The sequence below is a fragment of the Tursiops truncatus genome, chromosome 20 (genome assembly GCF_011762595.2).
Source record: "Tursiops truncatus isolate mTurTru1 chromosome 20, mTurTru1.mat.Y, whole genome shotgun sequence".
Classification (NCBI taxonomy): Eukaryota; Metazoa; Chordata; class Mammalia; order Artiodactyla; family Delphinidae; genus Tursiops; species Tursiops truncatus.
Window position 1 is genome coordinate 9028391 of NC_047053.1, and position 16378 is coordinate 9044768.

The window sequence follows — 16378 nt, forward strand, 5'->3', positions numbered from 1 at the left end:
TCAACGGCCGCCTTCAACGTACCAACACGTTTCGTGAATAGCTCTCCTTGTAATTATCTGCTCTTTTTCCTGTACGTTATTTCCGAAAAGAACTTTTGGAGAGCCAAGTCTCAAATTACGGTTACCATCTTCCAGCCATTTTCATCATTATCTTCCTGGGGGGAACTCGGAAAATGGGTTTCCAGTTATTTTCGACGATAGCAAAAGCCAACAGTCTTTCCTACGCCGCCTGCGTAGCCTCCAAGTTGATTCCAAAGCTATTGCACTGACGGCGTGGGGGTGGCGGTCAGTAGGTGGTGCTACGCTAGTGGCGTTAGGGCCGTTGCGCTAGCGGCGTAACATAGCAGGCGGGGAGGCTCCTGCTGGTCGGGGGCGGGGTTGGTGAATAGGGAAGTGGCCCAAGTCCCGGGATCGCTCCGCCGAATCCGCCCGCGCGTCGCCGCCGTCGCCACCGCCCCCCATCCCGGCCCCCCCCGGGTTCCCTCAGCCCAGCCCGGTCCAGCCCGGTTCCCGGGAGGATGAAGTTCGTGTATAAAGAGGAGCATCCGTTCGAGAAGCGCCGCTCTGAGGGCGAGAAGATCCGAAAGAAATACCCGGACCGGGTCCCGGTGAGGACAGTAGCCAGGGCCGAGGGCGCGGGGCGCTGGCGCTGACGCCACAGCCCGGGCTTGAGTCCGGGACCCGCAGCGCGGGCCTCAGGCTGCCGGCTGTGGCGGGGTTGGGAACGAGACCGAAACTGCTGTCCCTGGGACCGGAGGTGAAAGGAGTGGGGTAGCGGTAGAGCTGGGGGTGAGAGACTGTAGACGCGAGAGACAGACCTTGAGATTCATGTGGGAAGCTGTGGGGCGTTTGACAGTCTGAGCTTCACATGGGGTTTTTGAAATTGAAGCTGTAGTCGGCCCAGACAGGTCATCCCCTTATGATTAAAATAACGGTTTGTTATGACGCCCTGTTTAGGGATCCTGGATGTTTAGGTGAATTTGAGTCAGTGGGGTCAGAATCCCTACTCAGGGCTGCGCCGCGTGTTCAGAGACAAAGAGAAATGAGTCTGGGGTAGGTGTGGGTGCTAGGAATGTTGTTGTTTGAGTTCTTGACAGGTGGAGCTGTCGGGCTATATACCTAATGTCTCCTAATTTTAACCTTCTCTTTAACAGGTGATAGTAGAAAAGGCTCCCAAAGCTCGGATAGGAGACCTGGACAAAAAGAAATATCTGGTGCCTTCTGATCTTACAGGTGGGAATCTGACCCAATACCGGGTTTGCTTCCTGGGGGTGGGAGCGCAGTCTCTGTGGGAGGAGGCTCCACATAGAAGGTGTTCTTTTGAGGGCATTTGTGATCTCTGACTTTATCAGGCCTTGTATCTTTGGCAGTTGGTCAGTTCTACTTCTTGATCCGGAAGCGAATTCATCTCCGAGCTGAGGATGCCTTGTTTTTCTTTGTCAACAATGTCATTCCACCCACCAGTGCCACGATGGGTCAGCTATACCAGGTATGGTGCCTGGGAAGTAGTGGAGGCTTTGGAGAGGAGTTGGAAGCACTTGAGAGGGAAAAAGTTTTAAGTCAGCAATTCTTGGACCAAACTGGCTTACTTAGCTCTCAATTTTATATTTGTTCTTAAAATTTCCACATAGTCCTGGGTTGGGGATTTGGACAGGGCCGTGGGAGTAGAAAGAAGAGAGAATAGTGAGCTGGAGCAACTGTTGTGATGCAGACTCTCCCCAGGCCCCTCCCTGTTCCAAGGCAGCAGAGAACAGTTTGAGGTCTTTTTGCCCAAGACTGTTGGCTAGAATAATACTGTTCAACATCTAGGGCCTGGAGCAAGTGAGAGGGAGAGTCAAAAAGAATGGTTTTGGAAGAATCTGCCCCGGTGGTGGGTGGTTCAAGTAACTAAGGCCCAGTTGCCTGAACACTGTTACTTTCTGCTTTCACCCCAGGAACACCATGAAGAAGACTTCTTTCTATACATTGCCTACAGTGACGAAAGTGTCTATGGTCTGTGAAGCTGCTGTCCCTAAGGTGGGGGGGGTCCCATTCTACAAAGAGAGAGGTGGCCCCCCCTTCCTTGACCTGCTCCTCCTTGAGGGTCAAACACCACCTCCCTTTTTCAGGACCTGCACTTCCTAATGTTTGAGACTCTCTTCCAGCCCCTTTAAACACAAGAGTTAATGTGGGAGATGGCCTTTAGTACCCACTCTTTCTCCATTCTTCCCCTTTACCACCTTTCCCATTCTGCTTTAGACTTCTTGACTGTCAATCTGTGTCACATCTGGTGATTGTTTTGGTTTCTTTTCCCTTTCTAACTGCCCAAGGGGCTCAGAACCCCAACAATCCCTTCTTTTCACCACCTTCTTTTTTGGGGGTAGATGGAAGGGACTGAAATTGTGGGGGGAAGGTAGGAGGCACATCAATAAAGAGAAAACCACCAAACTGAACTGGAGTTTTCTTTGTGTTGCTCCCCTCCCCCTTTTGTTCTCCCTCGTCAGTGGTGGGGAAAGAGGAGGTTGGAGGGATAGTAGTATATTTTGGTTTGTTTTTATGTTGGGCTTTTCCTTGTGCATAAAAAGTGTGCTTTTGTTGTGATGGATGGAATACTGAGTATCATTTCATGAAAGTTCAGTTTTATATACGTGTGTATGGATTGGGTCCTGAGGTTATAAAAAAAAATTTTTTTTTACTGTGGGTTTCTGTGGAAGTTTGAAAGCACCTGCTTTAGATAAACCATCCAAGTTTGTCATAATCTTTTGGGTGAAGGAGATTTTCGAGTGTGGGAGCTAGTAAAAGGACTCTGTCCTCAGATGCATGTCGCTTAGACAGACTTTGTGCCGGCGCGAGGGATCCAGTGGAGTGTAATCCAGGAGAGGGAGAACACGGGGAGGAGGGAGCCATTATCACCGGGAGAACTTCATCTCCCAGCAGCCTTTTCTCTGTCTGGCCGGAAGTGGGGCGGTCCCCCGTGGGTAGAAAGAAGCCGCAGAATGAGGCAGTATGGTGGCCGAAAGTTCTAATCCCTTCTTTCCCTTCGTCCCCTTCTTTCTTGGCCCCGCCCAGCCTACATTTCCCAGGAGCCTGAGCGCACTCTTCCCCTCTCCCCTCTGCTCCCAATCTCCCCGCCACTCCCCGGGGGAGGAGATCGGTTTACTGCGCCTGCGCCAATCCGTGGCTTGCTGGGAACTGAAGTTCCGGAGGGTTATGCAGTGTCCTTTTTGCTGCCCCCGGACGGACTATAATCCCCTTGATGCATTGCGCGTTAGCGCCCGCGAAGGGAGGGGGGAGAGAGGAGGAGGGAGGGAGGAGAGAAGGAGGAGGGAGCAGGCGGCCGGCGGCGCGGGGGGAGGGGGCCCGGTCCGGGAGTGCGGGAGGCAGTGGTAGAGGGAGGTGGCGGCAGCGGCTAGCGGACTCGAGTCACAACCGAGTCGAAGCAGACACCTCCGTGGAGCGAGGCAGTAGGAGCACCGAGCACCGGAGGCGGCACCGGGATCCCCGGCTCAGGGGAGGGGGGCGCCGGACCGGGAGGAGGGGAGGGGGCGATGCTGGAAGCCATGGCGGAGCCCAGTCCCGAAGGTGAGCTCTCGACCGGTACAGAGCGCTTAGCCGGCGGGGGGCGGGCGAGGAATCTATTGGCAAACTTGGAGGTCGAGCCCCGGAGCCCAGCGGGGGAGGGCGGGGAAGGGGTCGGGGGCCTGCCCCTGGAGGTGGGAGAGTGACGAGTTGAGAGACGTTGGAGAAAGAGGAGTGGGAGACTGGGCTGGGGGTAGTTGGAGATCAGGCGCTGTGTGTGTGTAGGGCGGGTGGGGTGGGATGGGGGAGCGGGAGCTGGAAACCCACAGCTTCGGGGGTTAGGGGCCGAAAGGGCCTCCGGCAGGTTGGGGCCCTAGAACTGGGAGGTCGGGGGAATTTGGGGGCCGGAGAGTTGTTGGGGAGGAAGGATGTAGAAAAGGATTGAGTGAGGAGCTCGGTAGTTCGCCGAGGTGGGGGAGTTTGTGGCGGTGGTGCCGGAGCTCCCGGTAGTTGCCGCCGGAGCTAGCCCGGTGATTGTTGGAGGGGTGGGCAGATAGTTGTGGGGAGAAGAGAGGGTCTGGGTATTGTCTGCGATAGAGAGACCTATGCGGGGGGTGGTTGTGGGGAGAGGGAGCCGGGAAGCGACGAGAGCTGGCTAGTTTTGGGGGCGGTGGGGCGGGGTGGGGGTTTAAGGCCGGCGAGTTGCGCCGGGGGGAGGGGGGGGGTTGGTCGGTCGGCGAGGGTTAGAGCCTGGGAGTTGCGGAGGGTGAGGGGGGCAGCGGCGGCAGCAGCGGGGGTTGCTGGGGAGGAAGAGAGTAGCTGGTTGGGGGGGGCTCGAGTTTAGGGGTCCGTAGCCTAGTGACTTGCTGGCGAGCCCGGGGGCAGGGGGGGGGGCGGCGGCCGGAGAGAGCTCGGAACTGGGCCCGGGGCCCGGCGGGGAGCCCGAGGAGCTCGAGACGGGGAGGGGCCAAAGCCCCGGATGGGGGCGGGGGGACGGCGAAATTGTGGGGAGCGCGGTAAGGGGGGGCAGGTGGGGCCGCGTCCGGGTGAGAGCTCTCAGGTCTGTCCCGGCCGCGAAGTGGCGTTGGATGTGTGAGCCCGTGTGTGTTTGGTGGGGGTGAGGGGCGCGCCGGGCCTCGTGCTCGAGTAGAAGGGGCCGGAGGGCGGGGAGCGGTTCGGCGTGGTCATCCTAGACCCTGGGGGCCGGCGGGCGGCGTGTGCGGTCGCGGAGGGCCCGGGGCGGTAGAGCGCGGCGGGGTGGGAACTCCGGGCACTGGACGCGTGTGAAGGACAGGGGCAGGCGGCAGCCCGGGCTCGGTCCGGGGAGCGGTATGGCGGGTGGGGCGCCGAGAGAGCCGAGGAACCCGGAGTCTAGAGAAACCGTGAGTTGGGGGTGGGGGGGGCGGAGCGGCAAGCCTCCGGTGGGGGGAAGGGGAGCGCTATAGCGAGGCTTGAGAGGGCGCCGCGCCCAGGCTCCGCCCCTCGCGGGGCGGAAGGGGGAGCAGCGGCGGGTCCAGCACCGCTGGGGGCCTGCTCGCCTGGCTGAGGGACCTGGGAGAGGAGGGGGTTCACTTGGGACCTCGGAGGTTGAGAGGTGGGGTCTTACACCGACTCTTTCCTAGTGCCTTGACTCAGCTTTTATTGCTTTCACAGATCCACCTCCGACCCTTAAGCCAGAGACTCAGGTGAGGTTTCCCATTCTTTTGCAGCCCAGTATTACTGCAGGATCTCCTGCTCCTTCTCTCTCCCTCTCCCACTTTTTCCAGATTTCTCACTCCAGGGACTATGCTTTTGGGAATGTCCCTCGTAAACTCTGTGTGCTACATATTTTTTTCCTTTCAGCCACCAGAGAAACGACGGAGAACAATTGAGGATTTCAACAAATTCTGCAGTTTTGTTTTGGCCTATGCTGGTTATATCCCCCCTAGCAAGGAGGTAGGGACAGGAGGACAACTGACTGGAGGGTGGTGTCCTAGGGCTGTAGAGGGGCTCTTGAGATTATGAGACTGTGTTACGTTGTAGGCAAAGCCTAGAAATTATATGTAAGACTAGGGAAATGGAAATTTTGGTGGGAAAACTAGTATCTGGAGTGGGGGTGGGACTAATAGGTGGTTTGAGTGCAGTGAATGGTTTTGGGGTGCTCTAAATGGAAGGTGCTTTTGAATAAAAACTTTAGGAACTGAAAATGGTAACAAATGAGGCTGTTCAGAAAGAGCTAGAGAAAAATGGCTCTGGTCTGGGGGATGCTGTGTTGTGAAGGCAGTGGGCATTGGGGAGATGGTTAGAATTTGAGGTCAGGGGTAACATGGAAGTGTTCAAGAGGAGATGCTGATGGGAATTGGGATGGGGATAAGTTTTCTGAATACAGTAAGATTTAGTGGTTTTGGCCAGATATTTTGGTCTTTTAAGTTGGGTGTGTATAGGGGCTGAGATGACCCTGGGCCCCTTGCTGATCCTGGTCTCTTCTCCCCTTTAAGGAAAATGACTGGCCAGCCTCCGGCTCCAGCTCTCCATTGCGAGGTGAGAGTGCGGCAGACAGCGATGGCTGGGACTCAGCCCCCTCAGATCTCAGAACCATCCAGACCTTTGTTAAGAAAGCAAAGTCATCCAAGAGAAGGGCAGCTCAAGCAGGTCCCACCCAGCCAGGACCCCCAAGGTCCACTTTCCCTCGTCTGCAGGCCCCTGATAGTGCCACCCTGCTTGAGAAGATGAAACTCAAGGACTCTCTCTTTGATCTAGATGGGCCCAAAATGGCATCTCCACTGTCCCCCACATCCCTGACACATGCCTCCCGGCCCCCTGCTGCTCTCACCCCAGTGCCCCTTTCCCAGGGGGATCTCTCCCAGCCTCCTCGAAAGAAGGACCGAAAGAACCGAAAGTTGGGGCCAGGAGGGGGGACAGGCTTTGGGGTGCTTCGGAGGCCTCGGCCAGCCCCTGGGGATGGGGAAAAGAGGTCTCGAATCAAGAAGAGCAAGAAGCGGAAGTTGAAAAAGGCAGAGCGGGGGGATAGACTCCCACCTCCTGGGCCTCCCCGGGCACCCCCCAGCGATACAGACTCTGAAGAGGAGGAGGAAGAAGAGGAAGAAGAGGAGGAGGAAGAGATGGCAGCAGTGGTAGGAGGGGAAGCCCCAGCCCCTGTGCTGCCAACACCTCCTGAGGCTCCTAGGCCCCCTGCCACAGTGCACCCTGAAGGAGTCCCTCCCACTGACAGTGAAAGCAAGGACGTGGGCAGCACTGAAACAAGCCAAGATGGAGATGCCAGCTCCAGCGAAGGCGAGATGCGGGTCATGGATGAGGACATCATGGTAGAATCAGGTGAGAAGTTTGGGGCTGCCCAGGGGTAGCTGGGTTGGTGGGTTTGGGGGTATTGTGGATCTAAGAGCTCCAGCAGAACACCAAACAAACCTTCTTTTCCCCAGGTGATGACTCATGGGATCTGATCACGTGTTACTGCCGAAAGCCCTTTGCAGGCCGGCCCATGATTGAGTGCAGCCTGTGTGGAACGTGGATCCACCTCTCCTGTGCTAAGATTAAGAAGACCAATGTCCCTGATTTCTTTTACTGCCAGAAATGCAAGGAACTGCGGCCAGAGGCCCGGCGGTTAGCGGGGCCTCCGAAATCTGGAGAGCCCTGACATATGCCATCTCTAGGCTGGAACTTCGAATGGCAACATGACTTGGGAACTGAGCCTCAGGGTCATCAGCCTGTCCCCCGGAGCTGGGATGTTGTCCCACTTCAAGGCAGAAATTCCCAAGGGAGGCTGGTTTGGAAATGAGTGATGTTCCTATCCTACCCTTCCTTCCCATCTTGTGGACTTGAACTCGGACCTATTGCAGTTGGGGGTGGGAAGCTGTCTGGGTCCCTAGACACTTAAGCTCTGTCCCTTGGACCTGCCACCGCTCACTTCCTGGGCCAGGGTTGGAATTGGGATGGAGTGGGACGGTTGTCTATAAAACTCTAGTGTAAATATAGCACTCCCCTCCCTCATTTTTTCTTTTATCTCACTCCCCATTTATTCTACACCGGTTGTATTTTTCATTTTGGACTTCACCTTTTGAGTATGGCAGCTCAGAGGTGGAGTACCAACCAGAGCTTGGCCGAGGGAGGAAGGAAAACAGAAAGGTGACGATGTTCTCACTCACCTCTTTTGTTTTTAATAATATTGGCCAGCTGTTTGTACAGACAGCCTTCGTGTTGTAAATAAAGCAGAGTGGGCTCTTTTGTGTTTATAGCCCTCACTGACTGTCCTGCTTGGGAGGGAGGCTTTGGAAAAGCTGGCTGGAGGTGGGGCTGAAACTCACCTCTCTTAAAAGTCCAAGCTGAAAATGGCCTGGCGCTGCGCCTTATCCACCAACCCTAGGACCTCGATTCGCTTTGCCCCACCTCACCCCCCCAGTCAAGGACCTGCCCCCCAATTCCCACCCTCACCTCCCACTTGCACGCTCCAGCGGATCATATAGTTGCTTGAAGCTCTCTCCCTCAGGGGGTAAAGCGGGGTGCCCCCTGAGGGCAGAGGCCAGCCGAGCCGGGGTAGTTGGAGGAGGCGGGTGGGGACACACTTGGGGGCGGAGCCGTAGAGGGTTGGGAGACCGTTGCTGAAAGTGGCAATAATGTGACGAGGGCGCTAGGCGGAGCTGAGAGTCACGTGACCAGTGAGGGTCACGTGGTGGGGCGTTACGGGCAGAGCGGGGGTGGGCTAGTTCTAGTCACGTGACATGGGGAGAGGTGGGCGGGGCGCTGGAGAGCCCTCGCGACGTCTGCGGCGGCTGCGGCGCCGGAGCCCGCGGCTTTGGGGCGCGCCCCACGGCCCGTCCCCACCGCCCCCCCCCACGCCGTCACCCCGCTGAGCCTTGTCTTTTTCCCTTTTGCACCTTTCTTACGCTGGGTCGGTCGCGTTGCTCGCGCGTCGGTTCGTGGGAGTGCGCAGGCGCGGCGGGGGCGATCAGCCCCGCTGGGTGGGCGGCGGAGCCCGGGAGCGCGCGGGCGAGACCATGGCGGGCAGCGGCGCTGGGGGCGGTGGTGTCGGGGAGACGAAGGTGATTTACCACCTGGATGAAGAAGAGACTCCCTACCTGGTGAAGATCCCCGTCCCCGCCGAGCGCATCACCCTCGGCGATTTCAAGAGCGTCTTGCAGCGGCCCGCGGGCGCTAAGTACTTTTTCAAGTCTATGGATCAGGATTTCGGGTGAGCGCGAGGCCTAGACTAGGAACGACGGGGGCTGTGCTTTTGTGGGTTGGGTAATTTTGAGGGTCACTGGTCTGCTTTGGGACATGCTGGGATTTTCTGGGCTATAGTGGAGCACATCTTTACTATGCTCGTGTAGATTGGCTATCCCAGGACGGACAAGGTTATGCTTAGACAGATTGAGGCGTGCGGAACTGTAGGAGGACAGACTGGGATATACTAAACCAGATTATAGAAGATTAGGCTATACTGGAATAGAGTGGGGCACACTGGTTTATTTTTGGGTGTTCTGGTCTGTGCTGAGGTAGATTGATCTCTCCGCTGGTAACTACATTGTGAGTAGTCCTGTAGCACACAGGCTATGTAGGGATATTGTGGACTCTGCTGATGTAGATTGGGCTATACTGGGCAGGCTTGGGATGTTCTGTCCTATACTAAGGCAGACAGGATAGTTTGGGGACAGTCTAGTCCGTACTAACGCAGAGTGTTCTGTTGGGATGCCATTCTGGTCTCCAGCAGGTTCTATTGATTGATCTTAGTTTCTCTGGGGGCCTAGTTTTTATTGGGACACTCAATACAAGGGCAGACGGGGCTGACGGGGTCTGTACCAATACAGCTGGTACAGTCAGCTGTATTGGGATATTCTAGTCTATATTGGTGTAGACAGCTGCACGTGGTAGAATAGATTGGGCTACCCTGGGGTAATTTGGGACAGTCTGGGCAAGACCGGGACTTTAAATAATGCAGAGTAGGCCCTTTTGTGTTTATAGCCTTTGGGACTGTGCTCTCTTGGTCCTCAGTCTCAGCTCTTGAAGGGAGGCTGGATCAGGCTGGGATAGCCTGGGTTATAGGAAAGCTGAACAGACTGGGCTTTACCTAGAAACACTGTTGGACGTTGGGAAGGTGGTACTGTCTTGGGGGTTACCTTGGATTTCAATGTTCTATTTGTCAGCACTATAATCTGGGGTAGTTTATTCAACTTTTGTGCCTTGATTTCATCTGTGAAATGGAGTTAACCAGAGTAAAATGCTTAGTACAGGTGCATGGTACGTTCTTGGTGTGTGGTCATTGCCCTTATTAGCATTGAGTCTAATTCTTAAACTAGGTTATGATAATACAGGATAGAATCACTTGGAAGGCTGGACTATGCTGAGACTGGATTATGTTGTGAAGAATACAACGTTATGCTGAGACAGATTGATAGTGACTGGGTTGTGTTGTCACATTGATAATAGGTGGGATTGAGTTGACATATATCCACATTCTTAGAACCATATTAGGCTAAAGGGTTAATCCGACCAGATATCCCAATTTGGGGGTGAGTGTGTGTGAGAGTCTGTTCAGGGCAGAGTGTGTCATAGTTTATACGTTTATTAGTTTAGCCAGCAGGTATTTGTTAATGCTTACGAAGTGTCAGGTACTTTGGTCTGTGGCCAGGGACATGGTGTTGAACAAAACAGGCATTGATGATTTCACTTGGTGATTGAAAAGAAGGTCCGTTGAAGGAACCCATGGGAGAGGTGACCCCCAGGACTGGGCTTTAGGGTCTGTCAGGAGGAGCAGATTGCTTAGTGCAGAGTTTGTGCCAGGTGAGGCACAGGAGAATGGGGATCTGGGCTTCACCTCTGCTTGGGAGCTCAGTCTAGTGAGGAAGTACTATTCTTTGGTCTAATGGGTATTTTTATCTAGGGGAAGACAGACATTTGGACATCTCTCTGAAAGTGAGTTAGAGAAAACTAAGGAAAGCATAAAAGTAGAGATGTAGATGAGGACCAAAGCCTTTGGGGGAAGTTGTGTGAGGAATACGGTGAAAGTTGGAGGGAGGCTGCCTGCAAGCTCCTAAGGTTAGATATTTGGGGCAGCTGGGGCAACCTTACGGGAAGCCTTTGAAATTGGACTGAGAGGTTTGAATCAGACTCTAGGAAATCTCTGGAACAGCGCTGAGCCCCTGAGGATGAGCTGGGGAGAGAAGGAGAAATAAGAAAAGGGAATTGAGTTTGGTGATTTCTTAGGTGTAAGTGTTACAGCGTCAGAGAAGGGGACTCGGACAACGTTGGAGAAAAGCCACATCCTTGAGCTGGATGAAGATTGGGAGAAACTTCGAATGCGGGTGGGAATGGGGGAAGCCAGTCCAGTCTCACTGACCTTTACCTTGTCTCTCGGCAGGGTGGTGAAGGAAGAGATTTCAGATGACAATGCTCGCCTTCCCTGCTTCAACGGAAGGGTGGTATCCTGGGTAAGGGGCCCTGCCGGAGAGTCCCTCTGGCATTGCCAAACTCCTCCAAGCCTCAGCCTGTGCCCGCCCCCTCGCAGTTGCCGGAAGCTCTGGCTCTTTGCCTCCTTACCTGTTTGTTTCTTTGTTTGTTTTTGGCCATGCCCTGTGTGGCCTTCCCGACAGGGATTGAACCTGGGCCTGCCGGTGAGAGCGCCGAGTCCTAACCGCTGTACTGCCAGGGAACTCCCATCCTCCTTACCTTTTGGAGAGCCAGCCAGCTGGAGCTCCTCAGCCTTCTCCTTCTGGAGTCTCTAATGCTTGCTGCCGCTTTTTTTGTGCTTTTCTGCGGGCTCTCTCAGGCGCCGTCCCCTTTTCTAGTCTTTCCTCTTACTCTCATCTCATGTGCCTCTCATATTCCTCATTGAGCCGTTTTTTTTTGTTGTTCTTTTCAAATCACTTGCATTCTTCTAGTTAGTGTCATCAGATAACCCCCAACCTGAGATGGCCCCCCCAGCCCACGAGCCTCGGACAGACCCGGTGCCTCCACCGCCACCTGTACCCCCTCTGCCACCAGAGAGGACCAGTGGCATTGGAGACTCCAGGCCTCCATCCTTCCAGTGAGTCCTTGGGATTCTTGAGTCCAGGGGAGGGAGGTGAGGAGGGAATCCAAGCCCCTTGGGAGGGGAAGCCGACGATTAGGAGCCTTGTCCCACTGACGCAGGTGGGAAACCCTCTCTGCCCATCTAGCCCTAACGTGTCTAGCAGCCGGGAAAATCTGGAGCCCGAGACAGAAACAGAGTCAGTGGTGTCTCTGAGGCGGGAGCGACCTCGCAGGCGAGACAGCAGTGAGCGCGGCGGTGAGGGGGGCCAGGCCTGGAGGCCGGCTAGACTGGGAGTTGGGGAGGGGTCGGCTCCGACCCAAAGCCCTGACAAGGGTGAGGAGCCCGAGTCCTGGTTCCTGAGGTTCCTGTTCTCCCTCAGCGGGGGGCCACCGGCCCAGCGGCCCCTCGAGGCTGGAGCGCCACCTGGCAGGGTACGAGAGCTCCTCCACCCTCATGACCAGTGAGCTGGAGAGCACCAGCCTGGGGGACTCGGACGAGGAGGACACCATGAGCAGGTGGGGCTCCGTAGGCCTCCCTGGGGTGCCCCCCCACCGCCACCCCGTCCTCTCCTTTGGCCCCGCGACCACCGCCCGGCCAGCTCCCCGCCCAACCTCCCGGCAGGTTCAGCAGCTCCACGGAGCAGAGCAGCGCCTCCCGCCTCCTCAAGCGCCACCGGCGGCGGAGGAAACAGCGGCCACCCCGCCTGGAGAGGGTGAGGGGCTTCTTGTGGGGCAGCTGGACCTCGGGGGAGCTGGGGGCACGGGCCTTGGTTTCGGGGGTACAAGGCCCAGACAGGGAGAATGCTGGGGCTTGTCCCGGCTTGTTGGAGGCAGTCCGGCTCCTTCCCCTTTACCCACCACAGGCCTCATCCTTCAGCAGCGTCACCGATTCCACCATGTCTCTCAACATCATCACAGTCACGCTCAACATGGGTATGGAGGGCGCCCGGGCCCTGGGGGCTGGGAGGACCTGGTCTCCAGGGTCCCTGGGAGGCATGAGGCTGGGCCTTCCTCTCGTCACATGGCCTCCCTCCACAGAGAAGTACAACTTCCTGGGCATCTCCATCGTGGGTCAGAGCAACGAGCGGGGAGATGGAGGCATCTACATCGGCTCCATCATGAAGGGTGGGGCTGTGGCGGCTGATGGGCGCATTGAGCCCGGGGACATGCTTTTGCAGGTGAGCTGGGGCGGGGCCACCCGCTGACCCAGGCCGGGGCCCTCAGCCCCTCTCCCCCACCTTTGACCCACCGCCCCTCCTGCCAGGTGAACGACATGAACTTTGAGAACATGAGCAACGATGATGCGGTGCGGGTGCTGAGGGACATCGTGCACAAGCCGGGGTGAGCCTTCGAGCTGGTCCCAGGTCCTTGGTTCTCTTTCGTTGCCTTTTCACCTTTCGTTTTATTATTTTAAAAAGTGGTAAAACATAACGCTCATCAGAAAGTACGTAATATGGGACTTCCCTGGCGGTCCAGTGGTTGGGACTCCGCGCTTCCACTGCAGGGAGCGAGGGTTCGGTCCTTGGTCAGGGAACTAAGATCCCACATACCGCACGGCGCTGCCCAAAAAAAATACATAGAGCAAGAACGCGTAACAAGTGAGTCTGGAGTGAGTGGGTGTTTGCGTCGCCACCGCCTAGATCATGACCTAGAAGCTTTCTGACCTGGGGAGAGCCCCTCACGGTGTCCCTTCCCACTCCCTCCCTCCTCACTCCCCCAGAGGTAACCACTCTCCTGATGCTTTGGTCATCGCCACGATGGTTTGCTTGGTCGTTGTTTCACCGGCCATACACGTGTTTTTGAACAACACAGTTTAGTTTTACCTGTTTTCGGACTTGCTCTGAATGGGACCATGCAGCGTGTACTCACTTGAATTACTCAGCAGTGTGTTTTTAAGAGTTACCCGTGTTGGTGAGTCACCCGCATTGTGGAGCCTTCCACCATTACCTTCTCTGGCCCAGCCATGTCTGTGCTCCTTTTTTCTTTTCCTTTTTTTGTTCCTCACCTATTCTCATTCCAGGCTTCCCCACTCCTCAGGCCTCTCCCCTCACCCCAGCCTGACTGGCCTCCTCTTCCTCACAGCCCCATCGTGCTGACTGTAGCCAAGTGCTGGGATCCCTCTCCCCAGGCCTATTTCACTCTCCCCCGAAGTGAGTGATGCTCAGGGACCTGTAGCTGGGAGGACAGGGCGGGTGTGGATACCCTTGGCCTCCAGGCTACAGGGAGTGGGTGGGTGAGGGTCAAGGTGGGGCTGGGACAGGAGTCTGATTTGGGGAGGGACAGGGCTGGCTCTCTGGGACTGGGAAGTGACCATCTTGGTGGCCTTCGCTCTCCCAGATGAGCCCATCCAGCCGATTGACCCTGCTGCCTGGGTCTCACACTCTGCTGCGCTGACTGGCACCTTCCCAGCCTATCCAGGTTCTTCGTCCATGAGCACCATCACATCTGGGTCCTCTCTTCCGGATGGTGAGCCCCCAGGCCCACCTCATCCAGCATCCCTGGAAGACTACCCAGTGTGGTGTGAATCCACCGCTCCTCTGTTTCTCCTTTGTCAGGCTGTGAGGGCCGGGGCCTCTCCATCCATACAGACATGGCATCTGTGACCAAGGCCATGGCAGCTCCAGAGTCTGGACTGGAAGTTCGGGACCGCATGTGGCTCAAGATCACCATCCCTAACGCCTTTCTGGGTACGGCTGGGCTCTGGGCAGGTGGTGTGGGGAGGAGGAGGCCACAGCTGGGAGTGGTCCAGGCAGGGGTGAGGCAGGAGCTGGGGAGGAGAACCTGAGGCCTTTCTTTGCCCTGGGCGATCCAGGCTCGGACGTGGTTGACTGGCTCTACCATCACGTGGAGGGCTTTCCTGAGCGGCGGGAGGCCCGAAAGTATGCCAGCGGGCTGCTCAAGGCGGGCCTCATCCGGCACACTGTGAACAAGATCACCTTCTCTGAGCAGTGCTATTATGTCTTTGGAGACCTCAGTGGCGGCTGTGAGAGTTGTGAGTGCCCCTGTCCCAGCCCAGGGAGAGCGGATCTGGCCGCCTCGTCCTGCCTCTCCAACCCCAGGCCTAAGGGCCACCGTGGACGCTGAGCAGCGTGCGTCCTGCGCTGGGCCTTGCACTGGCTGGTGACACGCGTGGGGGCTGACGTCCCCCGGTGTTCTGCCGGACGAGCTGTGCGTCACGTGCAGGGTTGTGTCTGCTGGTGGGGAGGGCGGCTTTTCCTGAGTCACATAGAAGCACGTGGGACTAGTGGTGGCCCTGGCCGAGTTCCTGCCCTGATGGCTGTGGCCGGTGGGACATTTCCTGTCCGAGGCCTTCGTTTTAACCCCCATCATGGATGGTTGTGGGGAAACGGTTCCCAGTTCCTCTTCATTCGATGTCTTGGGGTGCTGGCTTCTTAAAGCAGTGATCCTGGGTCTTTCTCTTGGTTTCCAGACCTAGTCAACCTGTCTCTGAATGACAACGATGGCTCCAGTGGCGCTTCGGACCAGGACACCTTGGCTCCCTTGCCCGGGGCCACGCCCTGGCCCCTGCTGCCCACCTTCTCCTACCAGTACCCAGCCCCGCACCCATACAGTCCCCAGCCCCCACCCTACCACGAGCTCTCGTCCTACACCTACGGCGGAGGCAGTGCCAGCAGCCAGCACAGTGAGGGTAAGTCACCGCCAGATCCCCGTACAGCTGGGGCCTGGACGTGGGCACCAAGGTGAAGCCAGGGAGCAGAGGCTGGAGCGGGGACTGGGGAGGCCAAGGGACCCTGGGCTGGGGCTCAGTTGCTCCCATCCCCTCTCCCCCCACAGGGAGCCGGAGCAGTGGGTCGACACGAAGCGATGGGGGGGTGGGGCGCACAGGGAGGCCTGAGGAGCGGGCCCCTGAGTCCAAGTCTGGCAGCGGCAGTGAGTCTGAGCCTTCCAGCCGGGGCGGCAGCCTTCGGCGGGGTGGGGAACCTGGTGGGACTGGTGATGGGGGCCCTCCCCCATCCAGGGGCTCATCAGGAGGTGCTCCCAATCTCCGAGCCCACCCAGGGCTCCATCCCTATGGCCCGCCTCCTGGCATGGCCCTCCCGTATAACCCCATGATGGTGGTCATGATGCCCCCTCCCCCGCCCCCTGTCCCTCCAGCAGTGCAGCCTCCAGGGGCCCCTCCAGTCAGAGACCTGGGCTCCGTGCCCCCAGAGCTGACGGCCAGCCGCCAAAGCTTCCACATGGCCATGGGCAACCCCAGTGAGTTCTTTGTGGATGTTATGTAGAGCGCGTGGTGGGGCCATGTTGGATCTCCAACCTTGGCCTGTCAGTGCTTGGTGCTCCTGTCCTGTGATTGGGTGTCTTGTCAGTCACGTGCTCATTACTCCTCTGGTGCCTGGACTCAGCCTGTCCTGTGGGCTGCTGCCTGCTGTGAGGTTGTTGCCACTGTGACTCTTTCCAGCAGTGCCTGGTTCCTCCCCCTTCCCTCAGGGGTCAACAAGGGACCTTTGGTTATTTTTAGCTTTATTGTTTTTTATAAGCCTTTTTGGGGGGTTAAAATAGACTTTTTTTACATTTTTGGGACTATTTTTTTACTAGACGTTTTCTCTTTTGTATGAAGAATCCCTGTCTCCTGGGCCCCTTCTTCTAACCCCAAAATGTGATCTCCTACTCCATTTGCCCAGTCAGCTCTGTCCTGCACAGGGTGGGAGGGTGGTCAGTCGGTGGTACCCTGGCAAGTGGAAGGGGGTTGGTTCCCCTAGACAGCAGTCAAAGAAAGCTGGGGTATTTGGGGGCTGTGTAGCTGCTTTTGTTACTCTATTTATTTTAGTCACTTGTATAAAACACCAAATAAAGCAATAGGGGCAAACTCCCCGTGCCTCTGGCTCCTTTCTTTGGGAGGGAGGCAGGCAGCAAGGGA

The 16378-nt window shown here is 56.8% G+C and overlaps 3 protein-coding genes across 11 annotated transcripts; all 3 read left to right on the forward strand.

The window, feature by feature from the left end:
• The first annotated feature begins 25 nt into the window (after window positions 1–25).
• Window positions 26–2432, forward strand: GABARAP (GABA type A receptor-associated protein). Its single transcript, XM_004326091.4, has 4 exons — window positions 26–608; window positions 1155–1233; window positions 1371–1489; window positions 1935–2432. The coding sequence occupies exons 1-4, from the start codon at window positions 519–521 to the stop codon at window positions 1998–2000; spliced, it is 354 nt and encodes a 117-aa protein (XP_004326139.1). The 5' UTR covers window positions 26–518; the 3' UTR covers window positions 2001–2432.
• Window positions 2433–3324: 892 nt separating this feature from the next.
• PHF23 (PHD finger protein 23) lies at window positions 3325–7729 on the forward strand. 2 transcript variants are annotated; one of them, XM_033847711.2, is made up of 5 exons: window positions 3325–3561; window positions 5152–5183; window positions 5341–5433; window positions 5976–6813; window positions 6918–7729. In XM_033847711.2, the coding sequence occupies exons 1-5, from the start codon at window positions 3528–3530 to the stop codon at window positions 7130–7132; spliced, it is 1212 nt and encodes a 403-aa protein (XP_033703602.1). In that variant the 5' UTR covers window positions 3325–3527; the 3' UTR covers window positions 7133–7729. The 2 variants fall into 2 exon arrangements, with proteins under 2 accessions (XP_033703602.1, XP_033703603.1); XM_033847712.1 differs by lacking the exon at window positions 3325–3561 and adding an exon at window positions 4572–4590.
• Window positions 7730–8239: 510 nt separating this feature from the next.
• On the forward strand, window positions 8240–16330 carry DVL2 (dishevelled segment polarity protein 2). Of its 8 annotated transcripts, none has more exons than XM_073798505.1 (15): window positions 8240–8683; window positions 10850–10919; window positions 11370–11515; window positions 11646–11755; window positions 11880–12015; window positions 12099–12212; window positions 12377–12432; window positions 12538–12677; window positions 12764–12840; window positions 13537–13649; window positions 13837–13965; window positions 14055–14186; window positions 14312–14491; window positions 14930–15148; window positions 15616–16330. In XM_073798505.1, the coding sequence occupies exons 1-15, from the start codon at window positions 8490–8492 to the stop codon at window positions 15741–15743; spliced, it is 1944 nt and encodes a 647-aa protein (XP_073654606.1). In that variant the 5' UTR covers window positions 8240–8489; the 3' UTR covers window positions 15744–16330. The 8 variants fall into 8 exon arrangements, with proteins under 8 accessions (XP_073654606.1, XP_019782348.1, XP_073654603.1 ...); XM_019926789.3 differs by having other exon boundaries at window positions 8241–8683; window positions 15295–16330; XM_073798502.1 differs by having other exon boundaries at window positions 8241–8683; window positions 11646–11743; window positions 15295–16330.
• The last annotated feature ends 48 nt before the right edge of the window (window positions 16331–16378 follow it).